Raw genomic sequence first — 25950 nt, 5'->3', positions numbered from 1 at the left:
GCTTTGAGAAGGCAGAAGAGGTTTCCAAACCATTACCTCTATACCATGTGCATTCCAGGAAAAGAGTAATTTTCTCTTAGGGTCTTCCCACTGTCCCAACCTGCTCCCTGTAGATCATTCGAGCATCAAATTTCTACTATGACATCATGTGTATATGGTCACAGATTCCTTATACCTGGGAAACCCCATACCACTGTCACCAGAGGTGAAGGCACAAAAAGGCACACATGCCCATGTCCTCACCAGGCTGGCTCCTCTCCTTTTCTATGCATGCTAAGTGTTTTCTCCCTTTGGGCTTCCACAGGCAACAGTGTGCCTCTTCTCGGTTCTGGTTTGCAGGGGGTCAACACCTCTCACAACATTCCTCACCCCAAGGGAAAAGTATGCACTAACTTTAAGACTTTGGTAAAAGTTTGCATATCTTCATTCTTGGAGGACTAGTTTAAAATTTATTCATATATGCTTCAGGCTTGTTGAAGGAGAATCTTAAAAATTCAATGCCAAACCAGAAGGAAGGAGTAAGTTTGTAGTTCCTAGATTTTATAGAAATACAAAAATTTATATTGGTATAAATAGTACAAAATATAAGGGGAGTTAAAAAGGACCGGTGGTATTCAAAGGGACTTTGCCCCTGCCTTGGGCTCCCTGCACATCCTGTTTGGTTTCCATTTTCCCTTCTGGGCGAGGCCTGTGAACCAGGGGGCCCAGGAAGAGTTTCCAGTGGCCTGATTGAGAACTGCTTCTCTATCTGATCCTGGAAGCCTCTACCCTTATCAAGTAAGGATCAACCAGGGAGGGGAGGAAAGGGAGGCAGAGCCAATGGAGGGACCAGGGAACAAGGCAAAGCAGGGTAGGGGCAGAGGACGAAACTTGACAAGACCACAATGACGTTTTCTCTAAAAGTTTTCATTGAACTTATTGATTTATTTGTTATTTATTTTAATCATCAAAGGAATTTATTTGGGGGTTAACTCACGAGACAGAAATAAGGGATTGTAGCAGGATCTTGGAAGGGTGAGGCAAGGTCCAAGCTGTTCTTTGGTGACCTCTGCCCTGGTCTGTCTCAGCATCCAAAATCCACAAGGTAGAGCAAGCGCATACATGCATCCCGGGTTTTAAAGGGTGCAGAACACTTTTGACTTAATGGAGTTCTGATTTTCAATGAGTGGAGTTATCATAACTATGAGGTGAGTCTTCACATTTGCCCGTGAAACAAATTTGTTTTTAATTAAAACAATACATTTTATTTATTTGTGTGTGGGTGTGCCATGGTGCAAATGTAGAGGCCAGAGAACAACTTGTGGGACTTGGTTGTCTCTTTCTTCCAAATGGGTCTGGGAATTGACCTCAGGTTATCAGGCCTGGTGGCGGTACCTTTAATCACTAAGCCATCTCAACCAACCACAGGCAACAAAATCTTAGTAGGAGATTTTGGTTTTATGTTGCTTATCAAACCTACCATTTTTACATAGTTTTTTTTTCTTTTGTGACAAGTCTTGCTATGTAGCCCTGGCTAGCCTGGAACCTGGGCCTCTGGAGAGACAGAGAGGTTAACTACCACTGTGTCAGCACCGCCTCAACCTGTCCTGAAGTCAGAGGTCTTCTGGGTGAATGGGTTCTCTCTCTCTCTCTCTCTCTCTCTCTCTCTCTCTCTCTCTCTCTATATATATATATATATATATATATATATATATATATATAGATATAGATATAGATATATATATAGATAGATATAGATATAGATAGATATAGATATAGATATAGATATATCTTTCTATCTATCTGTCTGCCCATCTGTCTATTATCTATCTCTCTTTCTCTCCTCATTATATGTAACCCAAAGTGGCCTCAAACTCACTATGTAGCTCAGGCTGCATCTGATTTTACTATACAGCTCAGGTCAGCCTGAGCTCATTGGGATTCCAGGCATGCACTACCATGCTCAGGCTTCTCGCTTCCATTGATGAGTTTGGGGCACATGAAGTACATCAGAAATCTTCTAACATACCATTTCCTTCAAATATCGATGCCTTTCCAAGCACCGGTCTCTTTTCATTTTATTATTTATTTCTTATTTACTTAATTTTTGAGACAGGGTCTCACTATGTAGTTCTGACTGGCCTGAAACTATGTAGACCAGATTGGTCTTGAACCCACAGAGATCTGCCTGTCTCTGCCTCCTGAGTGCTGATATTAAAGATGTGTACCACCATGTCTGGCCTGAGCACCAGTCTCTGGTTTCAATACCCTTCTCTCTCTTTTCCAGAAAGGGAAAATCCCTCATGTCTAATCCCAACTGAAGTATCACCTGCTCTAAGACAACCCTCTTATCACAAGATGTATCTTTGTTTTTCCAGAGAATCCGGTATACATGTCTTTTATAGTAATTCTGTTATAGTTAAAACATTAAGGCAGGGGATGGTGGTGCACACCTTTAATCCCAGCACTTGGGAGGCAGAGTCAGACACATCTCTGTAAATTTGAGGTCAGCCTGGTCTACAGAGAGAGTTCCAAGAGATCCAGGGCTGTTACACAGCGAAACTCTGTCTCAAAAAACCCACCAAACATACAATCGTTAGCCAGGCATGGTAGTGGTAGTATTTAATCCTAGCACTGAGAGGCAGAGGCAGGCAGCTCTCTGTGAGTTCGAGGCCAGCCTGGTCTACACAGCATGTTCCTGAACAGCCAGGCTACATAGAGAGACCTTGTCAAGCAAAAACAGCTTTGAGGAGATTGTGTTTGTTTTAGCTCACACTTCCAGGTTACAGTCCTCATTGTAGGGAAGTCGAGGCAGCAGGAACTGGAAGCCGCTGGTCACATCACAGCCACAGTCGAGAGCAGGGAGAAATGAATTAATGTATGCATGTTTACTACTCAGCTCCCTTTCTTTCAGAGTCCAAGACCCAAACCCAGGAACGGTGCCACCCACAGTAGCCTGGGTCTTCCCACATCAAGCCCACAGGCCAACCTGACAGGGAGGGATTGTCTGGCCCTTCACTGAGATTCTTCCTAGGTGATCCTAGATTATCAAGGTGACAGTTAAAACTAACCATCACATTTCCTAAAGGAACATACTGTCAGATTGCCTTCTAGATATTTATGTTCACGGCCAGTGAGGTGACTCAGTGGGTCAAGGTGCTTGTCCCCAAGCCCGATGGTCTGAGTTCTATCCCTGGGACCTACATACGTGGTAGAAGGTGAGAACTGAGTCCTCTGGTTGTCCTAACACACAGTGAATAGTTACATTTAAAATGATAAAATATTTATGTTTATACGCATAGACTAATGCATCTCTTAGCCTAGGGCAGAGAAGCTCCTTTTTTGTACAGTTTCATTTAAAAAAAAAAAATGAAAAATGTAGGGAGGGGCAGTAGAGCCAGGAGAAAGATGGGGAGCCTGCACGGGCCATGACTGACCATAGAGATATACCTCCTTCTGAGACCTCCCAGCGTCCTAGAGAGGAAAGGGTCATAGGCACATTCTATAGGGCGCCTGCCTGACAGCATCTGCCCCCCACTTCCGGTCGATGCAGGTCTGGGAAAGTACTGAGCCTGCAGTCAGTCAAGGCCATGGCCCGGTCCGGGCGGGTGGGGACGGAGCTGTTTGCAGCTGGGCAGGGCAGCTGCGGCCCGGAGGTCGCATCTCCACGCACAGCCGTGGTCCCAGGTAAGATCCACGCGGGTCGCGGCCGGGCCAGGCAGGGAGGGTGGGGGGAGCTGACACGGGGTGTCCAGGATCCCCGGGGAGACCTTGACTCCGCGACTCGGAAAAGCGCCGCTGAGCGTTTCAGACGCAGATGCAGGACCGTCCTTGGAAGAACAGCCACGCGGCACCTTCTGTCTGCCAGAGACCTGCGTGGAAAGATCCACGAGGGCCTCTTGCCCCCAGGGCACTGGCGGACCGCGCTAGGCAGTAGCGCAGACTTTTGAGGAAGCTCGATGCAGCAGGGACGAGTAATGTAGACAGAAAAATGAGGAGTCGGTTTAAGGGGCGGCCTGAGAAACACGCAAACATCCAGTAGAATCTACAGCAGAAGGCTAGTTGGCTAACAATCTGAGCGCCTTAGTGCCTGGGGCTAGGGCCCTGTTTCTCCAGCCTGCCCGCCTGGAAGTAAACAAGACTCATTTTATGGTGTGCTTTGCAGCCTTTTTTTTTTTTTTTCCTGGCGTGTAATGTTCGCTTTCCCGCCTGTTATTCCCTCTCCCCCTCCCTTCCTCCTTCACTCCTTTCTTCTCTCTTTTTCTTCCAGCTATGTCGCCAGATTGACCTGGAACTCACTACTCCACCCTAAACCAGGTACCAGGATTACAGGTAACTATCGCCACGGCTGCTCATCTTTCTTTTTTCAAGACAGGGTCTCACTGTGTAGCTCCAACTGTCCTGGAACTCACTATGTAGAGGAGGTGGTTTCAAACTCACAGAGATATGCCTGCCTCTTCATCCCAATGCTGAGATTAAAGATGTGTGCCGCCACACCTACTTGTTCTTTCTTTCTTTTTTAAAATATATTTTATTTTATGTGTATGAGTGTGTTTCTTTTCCCCCTGCACATTTGTTGATGCGTGAGTGCCCGGTGCGCACAGTGTCCAGAAGACACAGCAGATCTTCTAGAACTGGAGTTACAAATGGTTGTGAGCCACCGTGTGTGCTGGGAACTGAACCTGGGTCCTCTGCAGGAGCAGCAGGTGCTCTTAATCACCGAGCTGCCTCTCCAGTCCCATCTTTCTTCCTTTTAAACCTTCCATGTTTTGGGAGGCAGACAGCTATATATGCTGCTTGCATATTCTCTCTGTGTCTCAGCTTTTACCTATGCTCTTGACATTTTTGGACATGCGAACAACGGTATCTTGACTATGTCTACCTTAACTCCCCCCTCCCTCCTCCCAGGAACACCCAAACACCTCAGTCCCATTTTCACGTCCTCTCTTTTGCTGGAACGCTGACTGCTTTTACTAGCTTGGTCCTGTGCAGGTCTTGTGCAGGTGACCACGGCTGCAGTAAGTGCATGAGTGCCCTGGCTGTGTCATGTCGGGAAGACAGCACTTCACGGGACTCCTGGCTGTCTTCCGGCTCTTACGTTCTGTCTGTCTCTCTTCCGCTATGTCCCCTGAGCCTTGGCTGTGTAGAGGTGTTGACGCAGATGTTCCCTTTAGGGACGAACACTCAGCAGTCACTAGTCTCGGCCCTTTGACCAGTTGTAAGTCTCTGCATTAACTGTACGCAGAAAGGCTTCCCTGACCAAGCCTGAGAGCAGCTCTGATCTATGGGTGTAAGCATAAGTATTTAGAAGGTGGTTGGTCCCATGTCTGTTTCAGCAAAACCACAGTGGTGGGTTCTCCCTTAGGTCCATAACCTCCCTGGCTGTGGGTTTTTAACTAGGTTTACAGCACCAGGCATGAATTCCTTCCTGTGGAGAAAGCCACAAATTTAGTCAGAAAGGAATTGGTTTCCTCCATGACCTTCATCACTATGACACCAGTGGACATCTTGTCTGGCAGGTCATTCTTTATTATAGCAGGCAAGCTTCACTACTGGGTAATGCCAGCGATGATGACCTTTCTCCTCCAGTGGACCGTATAGCACATTCCAGCACTATGAAAACTAGATAATAGGGAGGAAATTTCAGGTCAGTTCCAGCTTGATTTCTCTGGGCCCTGCAACCAAAATGTCTTGTGTCTTCAGCAGCAGACTTTACATCTAGTTACCTGGGCAGTCAAGAGCAGGGGCAATGGACCGTGTGGCATTGTCTTTAGACTGAGTGCACTGTCACACTCAAGCCACTAGTGCATCGGTTAGTTTTGACCTCAAAGTTTGTCTGCATCATTGTCTCCACCCGGACTAACCTAAGCCCCAGGTCAGCTGGTAGGATTCGAGGGTATCTGTCAGCTTCCTGAGGATAGTCACTATTGTAGACACAGAACTGGATGGGCTGACTTGTGTGTCTTCCGCTCTCAGAAGGGCCCTCTCTGTTGTCATCCTCAGTCTTGCTGGAGCTTGAAGATGCTGAAAGAGCGCCTGGAGATGGCAGAAGATCCTCAGCAGCAGATGGGTGCTCCAGTGGTGAAACTGGAGAAGGAGCTGCCATGGGGCCGGGGAGGGGAGGACTCAAGTCCCAAGGCATTCCGGCTGAGGTTTCGGCAGTTCCGCTACCAAGAGGCTGCTGGTCCCCAGGAAGCTCTCAGGGAGCTCCAGGAGCTCTGTCGGCGGTGGCTGAAGCCTGAGCTGCACACCAAGGAGCAGATCCTGGAGCTGCTGGTGCTGGAGCAGTTCCTCACCATCCTGCCCCGAGAGTTCTACACCTGGATCCGAGATCACAGCCCAGACAGCGGCAAGGCTCTGGTGGCCATGGTGGAGGACCTGATGGAGAGCACACCTGAGGCCAAGGCAGTAGGTAAGAAGAGGGTGTCCAGGCCTTGCACGGTTGGTGTGGGAATCAAAACGGAGAGCTTAAGGAAGTGTTGGGAGTGGATGAGACATAGAGCCTGCTCCATCATCCCCCAGCCCCCAAGGGCCTTTCTGGAGAGTGGCTGCGATTTTAGTAAGAAGAGTCGGGGTGAGGAGATGGCTCATGGGTGAAGCACTTGACACACAAGCCTGAGAATCCGGGTTCGGATCTCCAAGACCCATGGAAAAGCCACATAGGCCGTGTGCATGTGTAATCCCAGTGGTGAGGTGGCAGGCAGAGAAAAGAGAGCCCCGTAAGTTTGCAGGTCCAGGTAGCCAGGCATCCTCAGCAGTGATCAGCAGGAGTCCCTGGTATAAGGTGAGAACCAGCACTGGAAGGTGGGCTCTGATCTCCACACATGCCGGTACTCACACATAGGAGCGCACACGTACACACACACACACACACACACACACACACACACACACACACACAACATATACACGTGTAGAAGACTTTTTTTAAGAGCCATTTTTAGGGAAGATATCCATGGGCAGGAGGGCACAATGCCTCTCGATATGGGCATCAGGGACCCCCTGATGAGCCTCAAATCCAATGAAAGCAGTTTTGATTGTTTTCCGGGTCCACTGTGAGCTCTGCATGCTCTTGGGGAAGAGGCTAATGCCTGTCCTCCTGCCGGTGGCAACTGGGATTCAGGCACAAGCCCACTCTGTCACCCTGGGATTCCTTACTCACCTTTAGGAATCTCCGCTCAGGCTGACCAGAGTTGGGCTTCACTTTGTTACAGAAAGGAGTTTTAGGAGGAGCGGAGTGGGGTGTATCACAAGACAGTTTTAGGGGTTCAGTGGATGAAGCATCTGCTATGAAAGGATGAGGACTGGAGTTGGGTTTCCAGCTCCCACACAAATGCTGGGTAGGCATGATGGTCCACCTGTAATCCACTCAGGAGATGGAGTCGGCATCCTCTGAGTGAGCTCGCTCGGTGGACAGTGAAATCAGCAAGCAAGAAATCAGGTGACAGGCTTGGCCTAATCACATAAGGCCCAGAGTGATAAAGGAAGACACTGAGGTCACCCCATTGTCCTCTACATATGCATGCACATGCATCCACACACATGCACAGATACCACACATACCCATGCAAAAAAAAAAAAAAGAAAAAAAAAAGAAGACATTTTAAATATCTTTACATTTTTTATTTTATAAGCTGGGCATTGGTGGCACATGCCTTTAATCCCAGCCTGGTCTACAGAGCGAGTTCCAAAACAGGTTCCAAAGCCACAGAGAAACCCTATCTCAAAAAAAAAAAAATAAATTTATTTTATGTGTGTGGGTGTTTTGCCTGCAAGTATATCTGCAGCATGTGCCTGAAGTGCCTCTGGAATCCAGGTCCCCTAGAACTGGAGTTAGAGCTAGTTAGTAGCTTCCTTGTGGGTTCTGCAAATTGAGCCAGGGTCCTGTGGAAGATCAGTCAGTGCTCTTAGGTTCCATCTCCCCTTAAATAAATACCGTAAGGCCCGGAGTTAATAGAGAAGTGCTCACAGTTTGGCTCACAGTTTGGCTCACAGTTTGTTGGGAAAGTGTGGTGGCAAGAGTGTGAGACAACTACCACATACATCCACCTTCAGGAAGCAGTGTGAATGCTGGTGCTCAGCTCACTTTCTCCTTTTTGTTTCAAAGATGGAAACATTTGCTTCTTTTTATTGAGTCTCTGTGTTAGCGCGTGCACATGTATTCAGGTACCCAGGAAGACAGTGAATCCCCTGGACTGGAGCTGCAGGTGGTTGTGAGCTGCTGGTGTGAGCACTAGAAACCAAACTGAGGTCTCTGCGCGAGCAGTGTCGGCTCTCAGGTGCCGAGCTCTCCGGCCCCCACTTTCTCCTTTGACTCTTTGTGGGACTTCAGCCATGGGATAGCGCCACCTGGGTTAAGGCGGGGCTCCCACCCCAGTTAACCAGATCTAGACACGTGTCCTCACAGGTATGCCTAGAGGTTCGTCTCACAGGTGACCCCTCAGGTAACAAATCTAGACACATGTCCTCACAGGTATGCCTAGAGGTTCGTCTCACAGGTGACCCCTCAGGTAACCAGATCTAGACACATGTCCTCACAGGTATGCCTAGAGGTTCGTCTCACAGGTGACCCCTCAGGTAACCAAGTCTAGACACATGTCCTCACAGGTATGCCTAGAGGTCTCACAGGTGACCCCTCAGGTAACCAAATCTTGACACATGTCCTCACAGGTATGCCTAGAGGTTCGTCTCACAGGTGACCCCTCAGGTAACAAATCTAGACACATGTCCTCACAGGTATGCCTAAAGGTTCGTCTCACAGGTGACCCCTCAGGTAACCAAATCTAGACACATGTCCCCCACAGGTATGCCTAGAGGTTCATCTCACAGGTGACTCCAGAACCTGTCAAGTTGATGATCAGTATTAAAAACTATGAGAGAGAGGAAAGGGAGGAGCCAGGGCCTCGTTTCCATGAAAATGTCGCTGCAGTGTTCCACTTTTTGTAGAGCAGCTTTCTCTTAATATTTTTTCTTTGTTCTGTGTGTTTAGTGTTTTGATTATTATGTGGCCAGGGGATTTTTTTTTTTTGGATCCAGCCTATTCGGTGTTCTGTAAGCTTCTTGTATCTTCATAGGTATTTCTTTCTTTAGGTTAGGAAAGTTTTCTTCTATGATTTTGTTGAATATATTTTCTGTGCCTTTGAGTTGGTATTCTTCTCCTTCTTCTATCCCTATTATTCTTAGGTTTGGTCTTTTCATGGTGTCCCAAATTTCCTGGACGTTTTCTGTTACGACTTTTTTGTCTTTAGTGTTTTCTTTGACTGACGAATCTATTTTATCTATTGTGTCTTCAGTGTCAGAGATTCTCTGTTCCATCTCTTGCAATCGGTTGGTTATGCTTGTTTCTGTAGTTCCTGTTCATTTAGTCAGGATTTCTATTCCCAGCATTCCCTCAGCATGTGTTTTCTTTACTGTATCAAATTCATTTTTCATATCTTGGAGTGTTTCTTTCATCTGTTTAATTGCTTTTTCTTGGCTTTCTTTGATTTCTTCCCATTTTTTGTTTGTTTTTTCTTCCATTTCTTTAAGGGAGTTTTTTATTTCCTCTTTAAGGGAAGTTTTTATTTCCTCTTTGAGGGAATGTTTTATTTCTTCTTTAAGGGCCTCTGTCATCTTCTTAAAGTCATTTTTAGGGTTGATTTCTTCTGTTTCTTCTGTCTTGGTATGTTCAGGTCTTGCAGGTGTAGAATCACTACATTCTGATATTGCCATATAGATCTTTATGTTGTTGCCTGTATTTTTGCACTGGCATCTACTCATCTCTTCCTCTGTGAGGTGCAGGTGGTGTCTGTGTCTGAGAGTGCCTCTCTTGTTCTAATTTTTAGTCTTGGTTTAGTAGGGGTTCTTGGTTAAATTGGTGCTATTGGGCTATTTCTTCAGGGGCAGTAGATCTCAGTCAGTGAAGTATATACTTATGATTCTGGTGATCTGGTTTGGTGGCTGTGCAGCGCCTTCTTCTGTGTTCCCAGGTCATGTTTTGTTCATCCGTCAACTCCTCAGCTGATCTTGTTTCTTCAGACTTCCAGCTGTAGGCATCTGAATCCTCTCCCAGATGGGTTTCAACTGAGCAGGGTAGTCTCACCAACACCTCCAAGTTGTTGGGTTTTGCAGGATCAGCAGCTGGGCCCTGGGTTGTCCTCAGACGGAGTGTTTAGATTCGTTCTGGTTGCGTCCCACGGAGATAGCTTCTTTCCCGGGTGTTGGGGTTAGGGGCGTCCCTGTTCTAAGCTGCGTCTGCTTGTCTCCGTCGCCGGGCCTGTCTACCTCTGCTGTCCGCCGCCAGGCCTGTATGTCCCTGTCAGCTGCCACCGGGTCTGTATGTCTCTGCTGGCTGCCGCCGGGCCTGAATGTCCCTGTCGGCCGCCGCTGCCAGGCCTGTCTACCTCTCCGGGCTGCCGCCGCGGGCCTACCTGCGTCTCCTTGTCTCCGCCGCCAGGCCTGTCTAAACCTAGAGCAGCTTTCTCATTTGCTACTTCATTTTGGGAGAGTTTAGCCTTTCTTCATGTGGAAGAGGTCAGCAGCTCTCTTTCCTCATCCTCCCACCCTCTTTCTCTTATACCTCCCCTTCCTTCCTTCCTTCCTTCCTTCCTTCTTTCCTTCCTTCCTTCCTTCCTTCCTTCCTTCCTTCCTTCCTTCCTTCCTTCCTTCTCTCCTTCCTTCTTTCCTTCCTTCCTTCCTTCTCTCCTTTCCCTCTCATCTTTCTACCTTTTTGGTTTTTTTAGAAAAAAAAAAAGCAGGGTCTACTATGTAACCCTGGTTGACCTGTAATTCACTAATTAGACCAGGCTGGCTTTGAACCCAGAAAGAGAGAGAGAGAGACCTTCCTCCCTCTACTGAGTGCTGGGATTGCAGGCTTGACCACCATACTGGGTTTATGTGGTGCTGGGGATGGAACCCAGGACTTCGGGGCTTCTTGCATGCAGGCAAGCATGCTACCAGCTGAGTCACACCCCCAGCCTTGCTTCCTTTCTGTTTTAATTCAGCCCTCTCTTTAACAGCTTCCAGCAGGTCTCCTAATTGGTATGGGCATTCTTCTCCTTAGGTTCCATGCCACGCCCAGGGAGAGCAGCTGGTCACAGCCCTTGGCGGAAGATCTTGGCAATCAAGCATCCACTTGGGGCCCGTAGAAGTCAAACCTGAGTGGGGGATACTTCAGGGGGATGGAGTTCAAAGCTTAGGCCCAAGAACTACAGAACAGCTGAGCCAGGGCCCTGGAGACGGGACACAGGCCTTCCAGGAGCAAGGTAAGACGCAGGTGATGAGCATGGGAGGTCCCGTCCACCCCCAGTCTCTTCAGAAACTCAGCACTGGTGCCAGGCGGGGTGGCTTACGCCTTTAATGCCAGCACTCTGGAGGCAGAGGCAGGTGGATCTCTGTGAGTTCGAGGTCAGCCTGGGCTACAGAGCAAGTCCCAGGACAGCCAGGGCTGCACAGAGAAACCCTGTCTCGAAAAACCAAAAAAAGAAAGAGAGAGAGAGAGGGAGGGAGGGAGGGAGGGAAGGAAAGGAAGGAAAGGAAGGAAAGGAAGGAAAGGAAGGAAAGGAAGGAAAGGAAGGAAAGGAAGGAAAGGAAGGAAGGAAGGAAGGAAGGAAGGAAGGAAGGAAGGAAGGAAGGAAGGAAGGAAGGAAGGAAAGATAGAGAAACTCAGCACTGGGCTGGGCTAAGTAGGTGCTGGTAAGGTGTAATTCTGATTTTCCCGGCCACGCTGTCTGCCCCGGGAGGAAGCAGATGGAATGGTTCTTTACACCTGGACTGGTTTTATAGGGCACATCTAGAATCAAGTTCTGTTATCATTTTTTTCTCCCTTCTCATTTCCCTTCCAGAACCACTAGCAGCTACACTGATGATAAGGGGAAAGATGAACCACACCCACGTGAGACTTTGTTATTACTGAGTCTCAGAGAGCTGTCCTCATGAGTGACTCTGGAGTGTCACTAACTCTGAGGGGACAGGGCTGGGACAGTCCTCTCAGCCAGAACAGGGAAGGGGACACCCAGACTCCTGGCTGTGGGTCATTGTGGTCCTGATTTTTTTTTTTTCTCTTTTCTTTCCTTTTTGGTTTTTTCAGATAATGTGTCTCTCTGTAGCCCTGGCTGTCCTGGAACTCACTATGTAGAGCAGGCTGGCCTTGGACTCAGAGAGAGCTGCCTCCCTCTACCTCCCAAGTGCTGGGATTAAAGGTGTGAGCCACCACTGCCTGGCCCTGAAGTAATTCTTTGTGATCTGTGGTTCTGAGATTGTGTGTGTTGGGGTGGGTGCTTTTGAATTGGCAGACAACAACCCTGATCCTTCTGTGTGTTCTGCTCAGCACTGCCCATTCTTCATGCGGGTCCAGGTCTTCCCTCTGTGAGCACCAGAGACCAAGAGCTTGCTGCTGGGTTCCTTGCAGCAACAGCCCAGATGAGCTAATTTACCTGTTTTGGAAATCTTGTTGATTTATTTTTTGAGACAGGGTCTTATGTAGCCCAGGCTACCCTCAAACTCATTATGTAGCTGATGGGGCCAGAGGGATGGCTCAGCAGTTGACAGTGTTTCCTGTTCTTCCAGAGCACACAAGGTAGGCTTCCAGCGTTCATGTCAGGTGGATCGCAGCCTCTTGTGGTTCCACTCGGAGGATCTGTTCTGTCCTCCCTGAGGACTGCACATATGTCTCTGCCCTCACACACATAAAAAAGTAGCAGAGGATGTCTGTACGCTCCTCATCCTGTGTTTCCATACCCTGAGTGCGGGGATTCTGGGCCTGCAGCACCACGCCCAGATGGTTTGTGTGATGCTGAGGACGGAGCCCAGGGCTTTAGACATGCTAGGCAAGCACTCTAGCAGCTGATCCTTATTCCTAAGCACCGTACTCCATTTTGTTTATTTAACATGACTTTATTCTTCAAAAGTTAAAATTTATTATTTATCATCATCGTGTGCGTGTGTATAAGATGGATATGGGGGTGTTCATCCCAGCCCATGTGTGGAGGTCAGAGGACAGCTTTGTGTGGTTGCTTCTCTGCTTCTGCCTTTATGTGGATCGTCAGGCTTTACCTACTGAACAGCTCTTTAGAAGAACATAGCCTTCAGGTGGGGCCTGAGGGGACACACAGGCTTCCAGGCTCAAGCTTGAAGAGGGAGAGCAGGTGCATCTGGGTGCTGAGGTGGTGGGGCAAGCAGAGCCACAGTAGCCGGGTGTGAGCATGTTGGCCCCTGCACTAAAGCTGGTGGGAGATGGCAGTTCTCCCAGCTCGTCCACATTTGTGGTGCTGAGTCGGGTCTAGCAGGACAGATAGGGCACAGGTGGGCACCAGCGTGGAATTCAGTCCCGGGGACTCTGGACTGCCTTTCTCTGTTCGTTCCCAGACAGCAGGAGCACCGTTTGAATTTCTTTTCATCTCAACTATGATGTTCTGCTTTGATCTTCCTTATCTGAGATGTTCGTTTCCTTTTAGCTCTGTCTGATATGGAGATCACAGCCCAATCAGTTGTTTTCATTTTCGCTGGCTATGAAGCCACAAGCACGTCCATTTCCTTCGTGATATATCAACTGGCTACTCACCCTGCTGTGCAGAAGAAACTTCAGGATGAGATTGACAGAGTTCTGCCCAATAAGGTGAGTGGGTGGTACCCAGAGAGGGAGGGCAGAGGTCAAGGATTCACAAGAACATGTCTCATCACTTGCAATGAGAAATTTTACAGAGAGCCATGCAATGGTTCTTCCACCAGCAAGAGTCTAAAAGAGAAAGAAAGGGAGGATCATGGGAGATGAATGTGACCTGTAGAAATACATGATCTTTAATATAGTGCTGGCTCTGGTGTATCTGTATCTATTATAACAGTTATACAAGTAAGAGACACCAGAAAACCTGTGTGACACCTAAGGGTAAGCACCAGTCCCTCAGGTGTCTGGACAGTTATCTCTGCTGATGTCCTCGGGTGCTGTCCATGCTACCTACGGTGCTAGGCTGGCCTTCACTGGTCTTGGCAGACTGACTTGACACTACTGTCAATGGCTCTACTGTCCAGTCCGATAGCATGGTGTGTGTGTGTGTGTGTGTGTGTGTGTGTGTGTGTGTGTGTGTGTGTGTGTGTGTGTGTGTATGTGTGTGTATGTGTGTGTGTGAATTAGGGGAGTCTTTCCTTTTTTTTTTTTTTTTTTTGTTTTGGTTTTGGTTTTGGTTTTTCAAGACAGGGTTTCTCTATGTAGTTTTGGTGCCTGTCTTGGATCTCTCTCTGAAGACCAGGCTGGCCTTGAACTCACAGAGATCCGCCTGCCTCTGCTGGGATTAAAGGCCTGTGCCACCACCGCCCAGCTTTTCCTATGGTTTATAGTGGCGTTGATAGTGTATCAGACTACTTCCTGTCTGAAGCCCTGAGCACACTTAGCATCGCTCTTGTAACTTGGGTGTCAGTGCCCTCTGCTGACCAGAGCTGGCATTGCAGGCAATGTGCTGGACAGGTTTTCTCAGGGAGTCTCCAAGTCCAACCCTCCTGGGTGGCTAATGGAGACCTGGTCAGGACAATCGATGGTGGTGATTCTGTGAGCACTTCATTTCCTCAGCCTCCTGCCACGTGTACTTTTAAGCTCCTAAGCATCTAATCCTGCCTCTTTCCCTAACTGTCGCTCAGGTAATCTCTTGCCCTAGGGTTGTGGAGCATTAAGTTCAGCCTCCCTGTCCTGTGATCGGTCCCTATTCTCTGCCTCCCTGAGCAGTTCAGTTTCCGATGCAAGGTTCTGTATAAAGAGGTTAACTGGCTTCTCCATTCTGAATCATCCAGAATGAGAGCGGGATTCCTCTTCACGGTTGCAGGAATTCAGTTTCCAATGCAAGGTTCTGTATAAAGATGTCAGCTGGCTTCTCCATTCTGAATCATTCAGAGTAACAGTGGGATTCCTCTTCACAGTTGCAGGAATCAGCCCCCGTCTCACCACACTCCTCATTGGTTTGAAGTCTGTGGAGGCTGTGGGGGTGTCCTGGAGGGAGGACTCCCTGCCCCCTTTCACCAGAGCCTCTTGGTTTTAATTCCTGTGTTTCTGAAGCTCTTCCTCTCTCCTTGACATAGACTGTGTTTTGTTTCTTGTTTTCCTGTTGCTTTGACTCTTCTTCACACACACAGGCAGTTTCTAGTGTGGGTAGTTCCAGAAGTCTCCATTGTGACTTTCTTTCCAACTTATTACACCTGCCACCCTCCAGGGAGTTAGCAAGCAGGAGTTGCCTAGTCTGAGAAGCTGGGGACACAGCTCAGTCATACAATGCTTGGTTTGTGAGGACCTGAGTTTGAATCCCAGAACCCATGTGGGGAAAAGGTGTAATTGGAGCACTGAGGAGACAGAGACAGTGTGAGCCTCTCTTCCCCGGGAGCTCACTGGCCAGCCAACCCATCCTGCTTGGTGAGTGTCAGGCTACTGAAAACCTGTTCCAAAAACACATATAAAGTGGACTCCCAGAGGAAGGTTGGACTCTGGCTTCCACATACGGGTCAGTGTAGATGTAACCAACCGTCTTATTAAATAAGAAACACAGAAACAATGTAAAAGAGAAAGCCGAGAAGTCAGAGCTCAGAGCTAAAATCTCACCCTTCCTCCTGCTGTCCCAGCTTCGCGAAAAGAGAGCTACTTCCTGTCGGTTCGTTTTTTTTAAAGTATGTTGTTCTGCCTTCTCATTGGTTGTAAAGCCAAACACATGACTGCCTCGTCACTGTCTGAATGTACAGCCCCCTAGGTCTTAAAGGCATATGTCTCCAATGCTGGCTGTATCCCTGAACACACAGAGATCTTATGGGATTAAAGGCGTGTGCCACCACCGCCACACTCTTGCTATGGCTCTAATAGCTCTGACCCTGAACACACAGATATCTATGGGATTAAAGGCGTGTGCCACCACCGCCACACTCTTGCTATGGCTCTAATAGCTCTGACTCCCAGACAACTTTATTTATTAACATACAATCAAAACAATAATTCAGTACAATTAGATTATCACCACATTTCCCCTTTTCTATTTTAATAAAAAGAAAAAGAAAGCAGAAGGTTATAACTAACAAAAGAAAAACTATATACAAAAGTACAATAACTATATACAATATATACAAGTAATAAATACCTAAACAGGTATTTGACAAATCAGAGAAAATAATTCCATTATCTATCCTATTTTGGTAATTCCAAGATGTATCTAATGTACTTTCTATCCTAATTAATGTTCAACTAAAGCTAACTAATCTTCAACCATAACTAACTAATCTTCAACTCCCTCAGAGACCCAAGAAGGGAATAATATTAGCTAACAAAAATAAAAACAGGAAGTGCATGCAAGCAACTTCCAAAAAATTTTGTGAGTTGACAGAAACAGCCAGCTGCCTGGGCAGTCACCTGAGGTTTCTCCGCAGTGTTGGGGCATCATCTTCAGCCTACAGGCTTAGTGTATCTGACAGACTCATTTGTGAAGTAGGATGTACACAAGGTCAACAGTTCAACCTCACATTGGGTGAGAGCAGTCCACGTACCAGAAACACCTGAATTCCACTAGTGTCCTGTCATGATTCAGGATTTTAAATTCTGGAAATTGCTGACAGTTTTTTAATTCAGCTGTCCATTCTTCTTGGCTGTGTATATATGGCTTCATCTCAGCATCCCCTTCTTCTCCACATCCCTCTATTAAATGCCAGTCTACTTTTGAGAGGCATGAGCTTTCAGCTGCTGTTCCATTGTACAACAGAATCCATCGGCCCTCTGCCTGTTAAGCTGCCTTCGAAGAAAAGGGCACCGTACCTTTTCCGGATGCGAAGGCCACTTCAGGGATGGGGCCATATTGTCCTGGCCTCAGAAGATGCCTTTTGATAAAGCCATAACCACACTTGTTTTGGCAAGAATCAGTAGTCCCTTGTTTCGTGATCTGTCTGTCCATTTTGTCCTGTTGATTCGAGGATACTTTGTTGTCCAGTGGCTAACTTTTGCCAGAATGAAAGTTGACTCCATATGCAGTTTCTTCAATGCCCATATTTTCTCTAAAGTAGATTGGTACTGCCAGGAGCCGACATGTCTCAAAAAAGAAAAATTTTCTAAGTTATTAAAACATTTTAAATGCCATATTCTGTAGATCTCTGAAGGGTTTGAAGATGACCTGTCTAAAACATCTCTGCTCAATTTTTAAAACATATCTAATATGACTACAAGTTCTATGATAATGTCTAACTACTAGCTTTCATTTCTTTATATCCTAATAGTTGATAATAATAACATTCAAGGATCAGAAATTTGCATTACATTGTTAAATGGATGGAATAAATACAATTAGAAATATACATATAGCATTTTCTAACAATATCAGTTTCAAATTTGTGTACAATATAAAACAATTCAATCCAATGTAAAGTATTTAAAACTAGTAATTGTCTTTTTCTTTTCTTTCTTTCTCTTTTTTTTTTTAAACAAGAACCTTAAATCTAATCTCCTTTGCTTAGCCTTTTTCCTAACCCTTGACAATAACTTGTAACCAACCCCCCTAAATACTGAAAATTATCCCAGACCCAAAACCCATTAAAAAGACCAAAAAACCACCCGCCCCACACCACCTCTTTGGGAATGTGGGCGTCGTATTCTTAAAATTGCTTCCTGCTGGGTATGGGCGAAGTTTTCTTTATCCTGAAAGAAAAATTTTAGGTTAATTGTCAAATTCTAGGAGAGGTAACTATATCCTTCATTATCCAGTCTGTGTATAATGCCAAAGTTTAGGGTTTATCTCAAGTCCTTATTCAAGTAGTCTTTGAGACTGGATCATCTCAGCTAGTCATCTCAAATTTGCTCTGAGCATCTTATAGTTCAAAGCTAATCTATGGATGATGTTTGTCAGCTTAATGATATTATTATTGTCCACGTGGAATTGTTGTTGTTGTGGGGCCCCATCTTCTTTCTGGAGACTTCAGTTGATGTTAGGCCTGGCCATGATTTCCTGCAGAAAACTGATAAGAGACTCGAACACAAAAACATATATATGCAGCTAGCCTTTTTTCTAGAATTAGTTAGTACTCTATGTGACCATTCATATCTTAACAAAGTTTAAAATGTATATATATATATATATTAATCTTGTAAATTTTGATATAAAATTTATACTTTGAGAAAAGTTTAAAGAATCAGAATAGAATCAAAGAGTTGAGATTAGTAATAGAATAGTCCCTTAATTAATTTTGCTTTTGTCCTGTACCATAGCAGAAGATGGCTCTTATTCTGGCATGATACAGGGAGTTTGCATTTTCCTTTTAACAACATGCTTGATTTTATCGTCTTTTTTTTTTTTTTTTTTTTTTTTTTTCCGGAGCTGAGGACCGAACCCAGGGCCTTGTGCTTGCTAGGCAAGCACTCTACCACTGAGCTAAATCCCCAAAGAAGGAGAGAGCCATTCTCCAACTCCAAAGTCAGCTTTAAATTTTAATTGAACTGGGACTATTAGAAAACCAAGAGTGTTAAATCTTTAGAGAAAAGCAGAAACAAACATTTAGGAAGACATAAAATTTTTTTTTTTAGATAATATATACCCATACACCGTTTCACTCTGTTTCTTGGGATAGATGATTTGTCCCTTTTCTTCAGTTGTCTCATTTGTCCAGTGTTCTTCAGATTCCTTAACCTTCATTCTCCTAAAAGACAAAAACAAAAACCTTTCCCCAAGACTAATTTTGGGGATGTTTCCTTTTGACAAGTTATTATCTGATTAAATGAAAAGGCATGTGTTATTGATACAAGTTAGTTTAAATTGGATGTTCATGCTGGTTGATGAACTATCACCTCCTCAATTAAGAGGTCTCTCTTGTTCAAATCGAACCTTTATCAATTTTGATGGTACCCACAGCTTATCTTCTCCTGTAGAAACAAAAGCAAAACCACGTCCCCAATGTAATACATACCCTGGTTTCCATTCTGAGGTCAGCACATCCTTAAAGTATATAGGCTGATTTAATTCTGTAGTTTTTTCTATTATCCAATGTCTCTCTGCAGCTGTTGTTCCTTTCTCATTGGCATTCAGAAAATTCAAAGTTAGAAGAGCATTATGCAGTCTATTTCTGGGGGTTTTTGTTACCCATTTCTGTTTATTTAGCATATCCTTTAGAGTTCTGTTTGATCTTTCTATAACTGCTTGACCTGTAGGATTATGTGGTATGCCTGTAATATGCTTTATATTGTAATAAGCAAAAAACTGTTTCATTTTAACAGAGACATATGATGGAGCATTGTCAGTTTTGATTTGTGCAGGTATACCCATGATGGCCATAACTTCTAGCAAATGAGTGATTACAGAATCAGCTTTTTCAGAACTCAAAGCAGTTGCCCATTGAAATCCTGAATAAGTATCGATAGTGTGGTGTACATATTTCAATTTTCCAAATTCTGCAAAGTGAAACACGTCCATCTGCCAGATTTCATTTCTCTGAGTACCCTTTGGGTTACATCCTGCTGGTAATGGCGTTTGATTGTAGAAGGAACAAGTAGGACATTTCTTTACTATTTCTTTGGCTTGTTGCCAGGTTATGGAAAAATCCTTTTTTTTTTTTTTTTTTTTTGGTTTTTCGAGACAGGGTTTCTCTGCGTAGCTTTGCGCCTTTCCTGGAGCTCACTTGGTAGCCCAGGCTGGCCTCGAACTCACGGAGATCCGCCTGGCTCTGCCTCCCGAGTGCTGGGATTAAAGGCGTGCGCCACCACCGCCCGGCGGAAAAATCCTTTTTTAAACCTTTACTATTAACGTGATGTTTTTTATGAAATTCTGAGGCCTCCAGCACATTTCCTATCAATAATTTATCAATTTCATCTTTGCCTTGTGCTAGAGGGCCTGGCAGACCAGTATGGGATCGAATGTGAGTTATATATAAAGGATGATTCCTTTTCCTGATTGTATCTTGTAATTGAATAAATAGTGAAGTTAATTCTGAAGCATCAGGGATAAATTCTGCAGTCTCAATATGTAACAACACTCTTTCAGCATACTGAGAGTCAGTTACTATGTTGAGAGGTTCTGAAAAATCCATTAATACCAACAGAATAGCATACAATTCTGATTTTTGAACTGAATTATACGGACTTTGAACCACTTTACTTAAATTTTCTGATTTGTAACCTGCCTTTCCTTCTTTGTTGGCATCTGTATAAAATGTACGAACTCCAGATATGGGTTTTTGCCGTACAATTCGAGGCAAGATCCAATCAGCTCTCTTTATAAGATCAATTCTATTGCTTTTGGGATATTTGCTGTTAATTTCTCCCAAAAAATTACTGCAAGCTCTTTGCCAAGGTTCACTTTCTGTCCATAATTTTTCAATGTCCTCCTTAGTTAATGGTACGACAATTTCTGCTGGGTCTATGCCTGCTAATTGACGAAGTCTCATTTTTCCTTTGTAAATCAAGTCAGAGATTTTTTCCACATAAGTTTTTAATTTTTTATTTGGTTTATTTGGTAAAAATATCCATTCCAATATAATATCTTCCCTCTGCATTAATATTCCAGTAGGAGAACGCCTAGAAGGTAAGATAACCAAAATGCAATCCAGCTTTGGATCAATACGATTCACGTGTCCTTCATGCACTTTCTTTTCTACCAAGGCTAATTCTTTCTCAGCTTCAGGTGATAATTCTCTTGGACTATTTAAGTCCTTGTCACCTTCTAAGGTTTTGAACAAATTAGTCAGTTCATCATTTTTTACCCCAACAATAGTTCGTAGATGAGAAATATCTCCAAATAATCTTTGAAAGTCATTAAGAGTCTGTAGTCTATCTCTCCGAATTTGCACCTTTTGGGGTCTAATTTTTTGTAGCTCTATTTTATATCCTAAATAATTAATAGAATCTCCTCTTTGTATCTTTTCAGGAGCAATTTGTAATCCCCAGCGAGGCAAAATTTTCTTTACTTCTTCAAACATTATTTCTAAAGTATCTGCATTTGAGTCAGCTAGTAAAATATCGTCCATATAATGATAAATTATAGATTTAGGAAATTTTTTACGTATCACTTCCAATGGCTGTTGTACAAAATATTGGCACAGAGTTGGGCTATTCAACATTCCCTGTGGGAGGACCCTCCATTGAAATCTTTTAACCGGTTGAGAATTATTATAAGTAGGCACTGTAAAAGCAAATCTTTCTTTGTCTTTTTCTTGTAAGGGTATTGAAAAGAAACAGTCTTTTAAATCAATAACTATGAGAGGCCATCCTTTTGGTAACAGAGTAGGCAAAGGCATCCCAGATTGTAGAGAGCCCATTGGCTGAATTACTTTGTTAATTGCTCTAAGGTCTGTTACCATTCTCCATTTACCAGATTTCTTTTTAATAACAAATACAGGAGAATTCCAAGGGCTGGTTGATTCTTCAATATGCTGAGCATTTAACTGTTCTTCTACCAGCTCTTCTAAAGCCTGGAGTTTCTCTGTTGTTAAAGGCCATTGCTGGACCCATATAGGCTTGTCTGTTAACCATTTTAAAGGTAGAGCTGTTGGTGTCTTTGGAAGATCATCAGTTATTGTGCCCTTTTCTTGTATAATATGGATGGCTGGTGACCACTCATTAGAACAATATCTTCTAATATTTCTCTCAGTAACATGTGCTAGTTTATGATTTGTTTCTGAGATTGGAGGGATGTTAATCTGAGTATTCCATTGTTGCAACAAGTCTCGACCCCACAGGTTCATAGTTATGTTAGCCACATATGGTTTTAATTTTCCTCTCTGTCCTTCTGGACCTATACATTCGAGCCATCTTGCACTCTGTTTCACCTGAGATAATGTCCCAATTCCTAACAGTTGAACGTTTACCTCCTGAAGAGGCCAAGTTGGATGCCAAAATTCTGGTGCTATTATGGTAACGTCCGCACCTGTGTCTACCAGACCAGACAACAAAACACCATTTATTTTTATCGTTAATTTTGGTCTTTGTTCATTAATAGAAGTTTGCCAAAAAATTTTCTTTATGTTTTCTCCTGAATTTTCTATTCTCTCTGTTTCATCATTCTGACCAGCATGATTTATTCCAATAGGCATTTGGTTATTTAATCGCTCTCCAGAGCAGGGATTTCCTCTATGGCTGCAGGAAAGGTTTGAACTGGATTTGCACTGGGGGCCTGCCTGAGGCCCCTCTGGGAGTTTCCCGAAGACTGAGGCAAAGGATTACCCTGTCTGTCCTTTGTTGATCTACATTCGTTGGTCCAGTGTTTTCCCTTACCACACCTTCTGCATACTCCAGAAGGAAGGGGCATTCTGTTGCCATTGTTCCTTTAAGAAACATTGTTTCTGGAAATGACCTGTCTACAGTCCCTTTTCAAATGTCCTTGCTTTCCACATCCAAAACATCTAACACTCCTCAAACCTTTTGAAATTACTTCTCCTACCCATGTATCATCATGCTCATCAGCTTCAACATTAATTGTTTCTCTAATCCAATCTTCCATAGGTGCAGATCTTGCCCTTAATGGCCTGATTATTCTTTTGTATGCTGCATTCGCATTCTCAAAGGCCAAAGATTCAATTATTGCCTTACCAGCTTCTGAATCCGAGACCGTTCTCTTTACTGCTGAAGCCAGTCTTTGTAAAAAATCTGTAAAAGACTCTTTTGGGCCTTGCTTCACCTTTGTAAATGACTCAGATTTTTTTCCTGGTTCCTCAACTTTGTCCCATGCATTCAAGGCTGCCGTTCGACATAAAATTAGGGTTTGGACATCATATAAACATTGTGCTTGTGCTGAAGCATATTGGCCTTCGCCCATAAGCTGATCCTGGCAAACTTGTATTCCTTTATCCCTCCATTGTTTTTCTATGTTTTTAGCCTCCTCCTTAAACCAAGTCAGAAATTGAAGTCTCTGGCTGGGTTCCAGAACACCTTGTGCGAGGTCCCGCCAGTCCTGTGGTACTATCCTATTATATGTTGACCAAGTGTTTAACATTTGCTTTACATATGGGGAATGCATGCCATAAGATACTATTGCCTCCTTAAACCTTTTTAAATCCAACATTTCAATTGGAGCCCAAGTATTTTGTGTAGCCATTTGATCAGGCATCTGCTGTACAGTTACAGGATAAATTAAGGGTGACTGTGTGAAAACAGGCTTTCTTTCTGCAACCTTATGATCCCGACTTGAAACAACTTCACTGTTAATTTCTTCTGTCTGAATTTTTACAGGTTTAACAAGTTCTTCTAAAGCTGTTATCCTGGCACTTAAATTGACTATCTTTTTAAATATTAAAATGTGGATAATTATAGTGATAAGGTGCATAATTCCACCAATACTAATATTATATAGTTGTTCCATTGCCAGACTGCCTAAAATTTCGAACAAAAACCAATTTTCTTCCAATGTACACATAAAACCCATTTGTTTTTTAATGTGGAAAAATTCTCTTTTAGATAGTTTCCTTTAAAATATCTGATATATTATGACTTATCAAATCTGCGTAGAACAGTAGAAATCCGAGGGGATTTTCAAAGCAGCCACCTAGTGTCCCAGGTGTAAATCCAGAGAGAGAGAGAGAGAGAGAGAGAGAGAGAGAGAGAGAGAGAGAGAGAGAGAGAAAGAGGAAAGAGAGAACGCACAAGAAAGCGTAGCCGGCTAAAGCTTAAATGCAGCCACGTGTTCCCTCTTGTGCCGAGTCAAGGCTTGGGTATGGCTTCCTTAAGCTCCGACCACGTGCGTTGGCTTTACAGGCAGGGCCCTGTTCGGCAGGGCAGGTCTGAGTTGTTTGTAGCACCGGCTTTAGGCAAGCTGCTCACAGACCTAGGCCCGGGCTAGAAGTTGCTACCCGGACTAGGAAGCCGGCAGCTCAGACTAGGAAGCTGGCAGCTCGGACTAGGACGCCGGCAGCTCGGACTAAGATGCCGGCCGCTTCCTGCCGCTTCCTCCGCCGCCTGCCGCCCTTGCGGGAAAGCGGACCTGCCGTCAAGCCAAGCGGTTTTTAATGGATTCTTGTCACGTTGGGCGCCAGATGTAGATGTAACCAACCGTCTTATTAAATAAGAAACACAGAAACAATGTAAAAGAGAAAGCCGAGAAGTCAGAGCTCAGAGCTAAAATCTCACCCTTCCTCCTGCTGTCCCAGCTTCGCGAAAAGAGAGCTACTTCCTGTCGGTTCGTTTTTTTTAAAGTATGTTGTTCTGCCTTCTCATTGGTTGTAAAGCCAAACACATGACTGCCTCGTCACTGTCTGAATGTACAGCCCCCTAGGTCTTAAAGGCATATGTCTCCAATGCTGGCTGTATCCCTGAACACACAGAGATCTTATGGGATTAAAGGCGTGTGCCACCACCGCCACACTCTTGCTATGGCTCTAATAGCTCTGACCCTGAACACACAGATATCTATGGGATTAAAGGCGTGTGCCACCACCGCCACACTCTTGCTATGGCTCTAATAGCTCTGACTCCCAGACAACTTTATTTATTAACATACAATCAAAATAATAATTCAGTACAATTAGATTATCACCACAGGTCAGTGCACAGCAGTTATCCACATCCCATTAACATGCGCGCGCGCGCGCACACACACACACACACACACACTTATGCAAAATCAGAACAATCAAAAAACCCTGATATGGACCAAGTGTGGGTGTTGTTCCTTGCAATGGTGTGATTTCCTTGGTGTAGACTGGTCTATGCAGATGAGACCGTGACACCGGGGCACTTTGTCTGAGTGTAACTGTCATATTGTTCATATGTGTTCACATGGGAAAGAAATCAGAGCACTACAGTGATGATGAGGAAGGGATCTGGACAGGGGAATGTCCCAAATGGCTCCTGTGCTAAAATGTATATTTCACACCCTAATGGGCCATCATCAGGACAAAGGTCATCATAGGTGCAGAATGATTTATTAAGGCTAAGATCTACTAATCGAGGTTAGCCTTTGGAGCCTCTGACATGCAATAGCACTAGAAACTGAATTGAAATTGGAGTCCAAACCTCATCTGGAAACATCTGTTTCTTCTTCCCAGGCACCTGTAACCTATGATGCCCTGATGGACATGGAGTACCTGGACATAGTAGTGAATGAAACTCTCAGATTGTACCCGGCTGCTAACAGGCTAGAAAGGATCTCAAAGAAAGATGTGGAAAAAATCAATGGAGCGTTCATTCCCAAAGGGACTGTAGTTATGGTACCAACCTATCCACTCCATCGGGATCCTGAGTACTAGCCAGAGCCTGAGGAGTTCTGCCCTGAAAGGTACAGAGACCTCAGAGAGAAGTCCCCACTAGGAACCAGGCAAATTAAATGTATTATGCTGCCTACTGGAAATTGCATATATGTGATTTTGTATCCCTTTGCATCTATATGTCTTTTAGGAATTGAACCTTTTAAAATTACAAAGTGATAATTTTTTTTTAAGATTTATTTATTTATTATGTATACAGTATTCTGCCTACATGCATGCTTGCAGGCCAGAAGAGGGCACCAGATCTCATTATGAATGGTTGTGAGCTACCATGTGGTTGCTGGGAATTGAACTCAGGACCTCTGGAAATTCAGCCAGTGCTCTTAACCACTGAGCCATCTCTCTGGCCCCACAAAGTGATAATTCTTGATGCTACAAAAGCAGACCAGGGAAAAGTATTCATGGCAATTCAGAGTCCCAAAATGTTAACATTAACTCCATTAATACTGAAATATATCCTCAAGGATTTATTGTAGGCATGTAAAGGTTTTGCAAAATCTAGTATATTTTAGTTGTATTTTGAATCACTAATTAAACACTAACCTGTTGTGGAATATTATTTTAACTATATAAAGATGTGTTACATTTGTTCATGCTGCATTTGTTTAACGATGCAAAGATGTGTTGCTTTGCCTGCCTAAGGCACCTGATTGGTCTAATAAAAAGCTGAATGGTCAGTATCTAGGCAGTAGAGGGATAGGTGGGCTGGTGGGCAGAGAGAATAAGTAGGAGGAGGAATCTCGGCTGGGGAGGGAGAAGGAAAGAAGAGAGAAGGAGAGGCAGATGCTCGGATCCAGCCAG

General features: G+C 44.6%; 1 protein-coding gene across 1 annotated transcript in view; it reads left to right on the top strand.

Moving 5' to 3' along the window:
* The first annotated feature begins 3528 nt into the window (after positions 1-3528).
* The window catches only part of LOC102906718 (zinc finger and SCAN domain-containing protein 25-like), a 23878-nt gene continuing 1456 nt past the window's right edge, over positions 3529-25950 (top strand). The window contains exons 1-6 of the mRNA XM_076560679.1: positions 3529-3666; positions 4250-4311; positions 5983-6387; positions 11021-11222; positions 13413-13573; positions 24931-25160. Coding sequence (XP_076416794.1) covers positions 6001-6387; positions 11021-11222; positions 13413-13573; positions 24931-25131 — 951 coding nt within the window. The 5' untranslated portion in view covers positions 3529-3666; positions 4250-4311; positions 5983-6000 and the 3' untranslated portion in view covers positions 25132-25160. The remainder of the gene's footprint in view (positions 3667-4249; positions 4312-5982; positions 6388-11020; positions 11223-13412; positions 13574-24930; positions 25161-25950) is intronic.

Source organism: Peromyscus maniculatus, chromosome 23 (assembly GCF_049852395.1).
Source record: "Peromyscus maniculatus bairdii isolate BWxNUB_F1_BW_parent chromosome 23, HU_Pman_BW_mat_3.1, whole genome shotgun sequence".
In the NCBI taxonomy this organism is placed as follows: domain Eukaryota; kingdom Metazoa; phylum Chordata; class Mammalia; order Rodentia; family Cricetidae; genus Peromyscus; species Peromyscus maniculatus.
The sequence above is the reverse complement of the archived record's forward strand: the minus strand, read 5'-3'. Positions and strand labels throughout refer to the sequence as shown.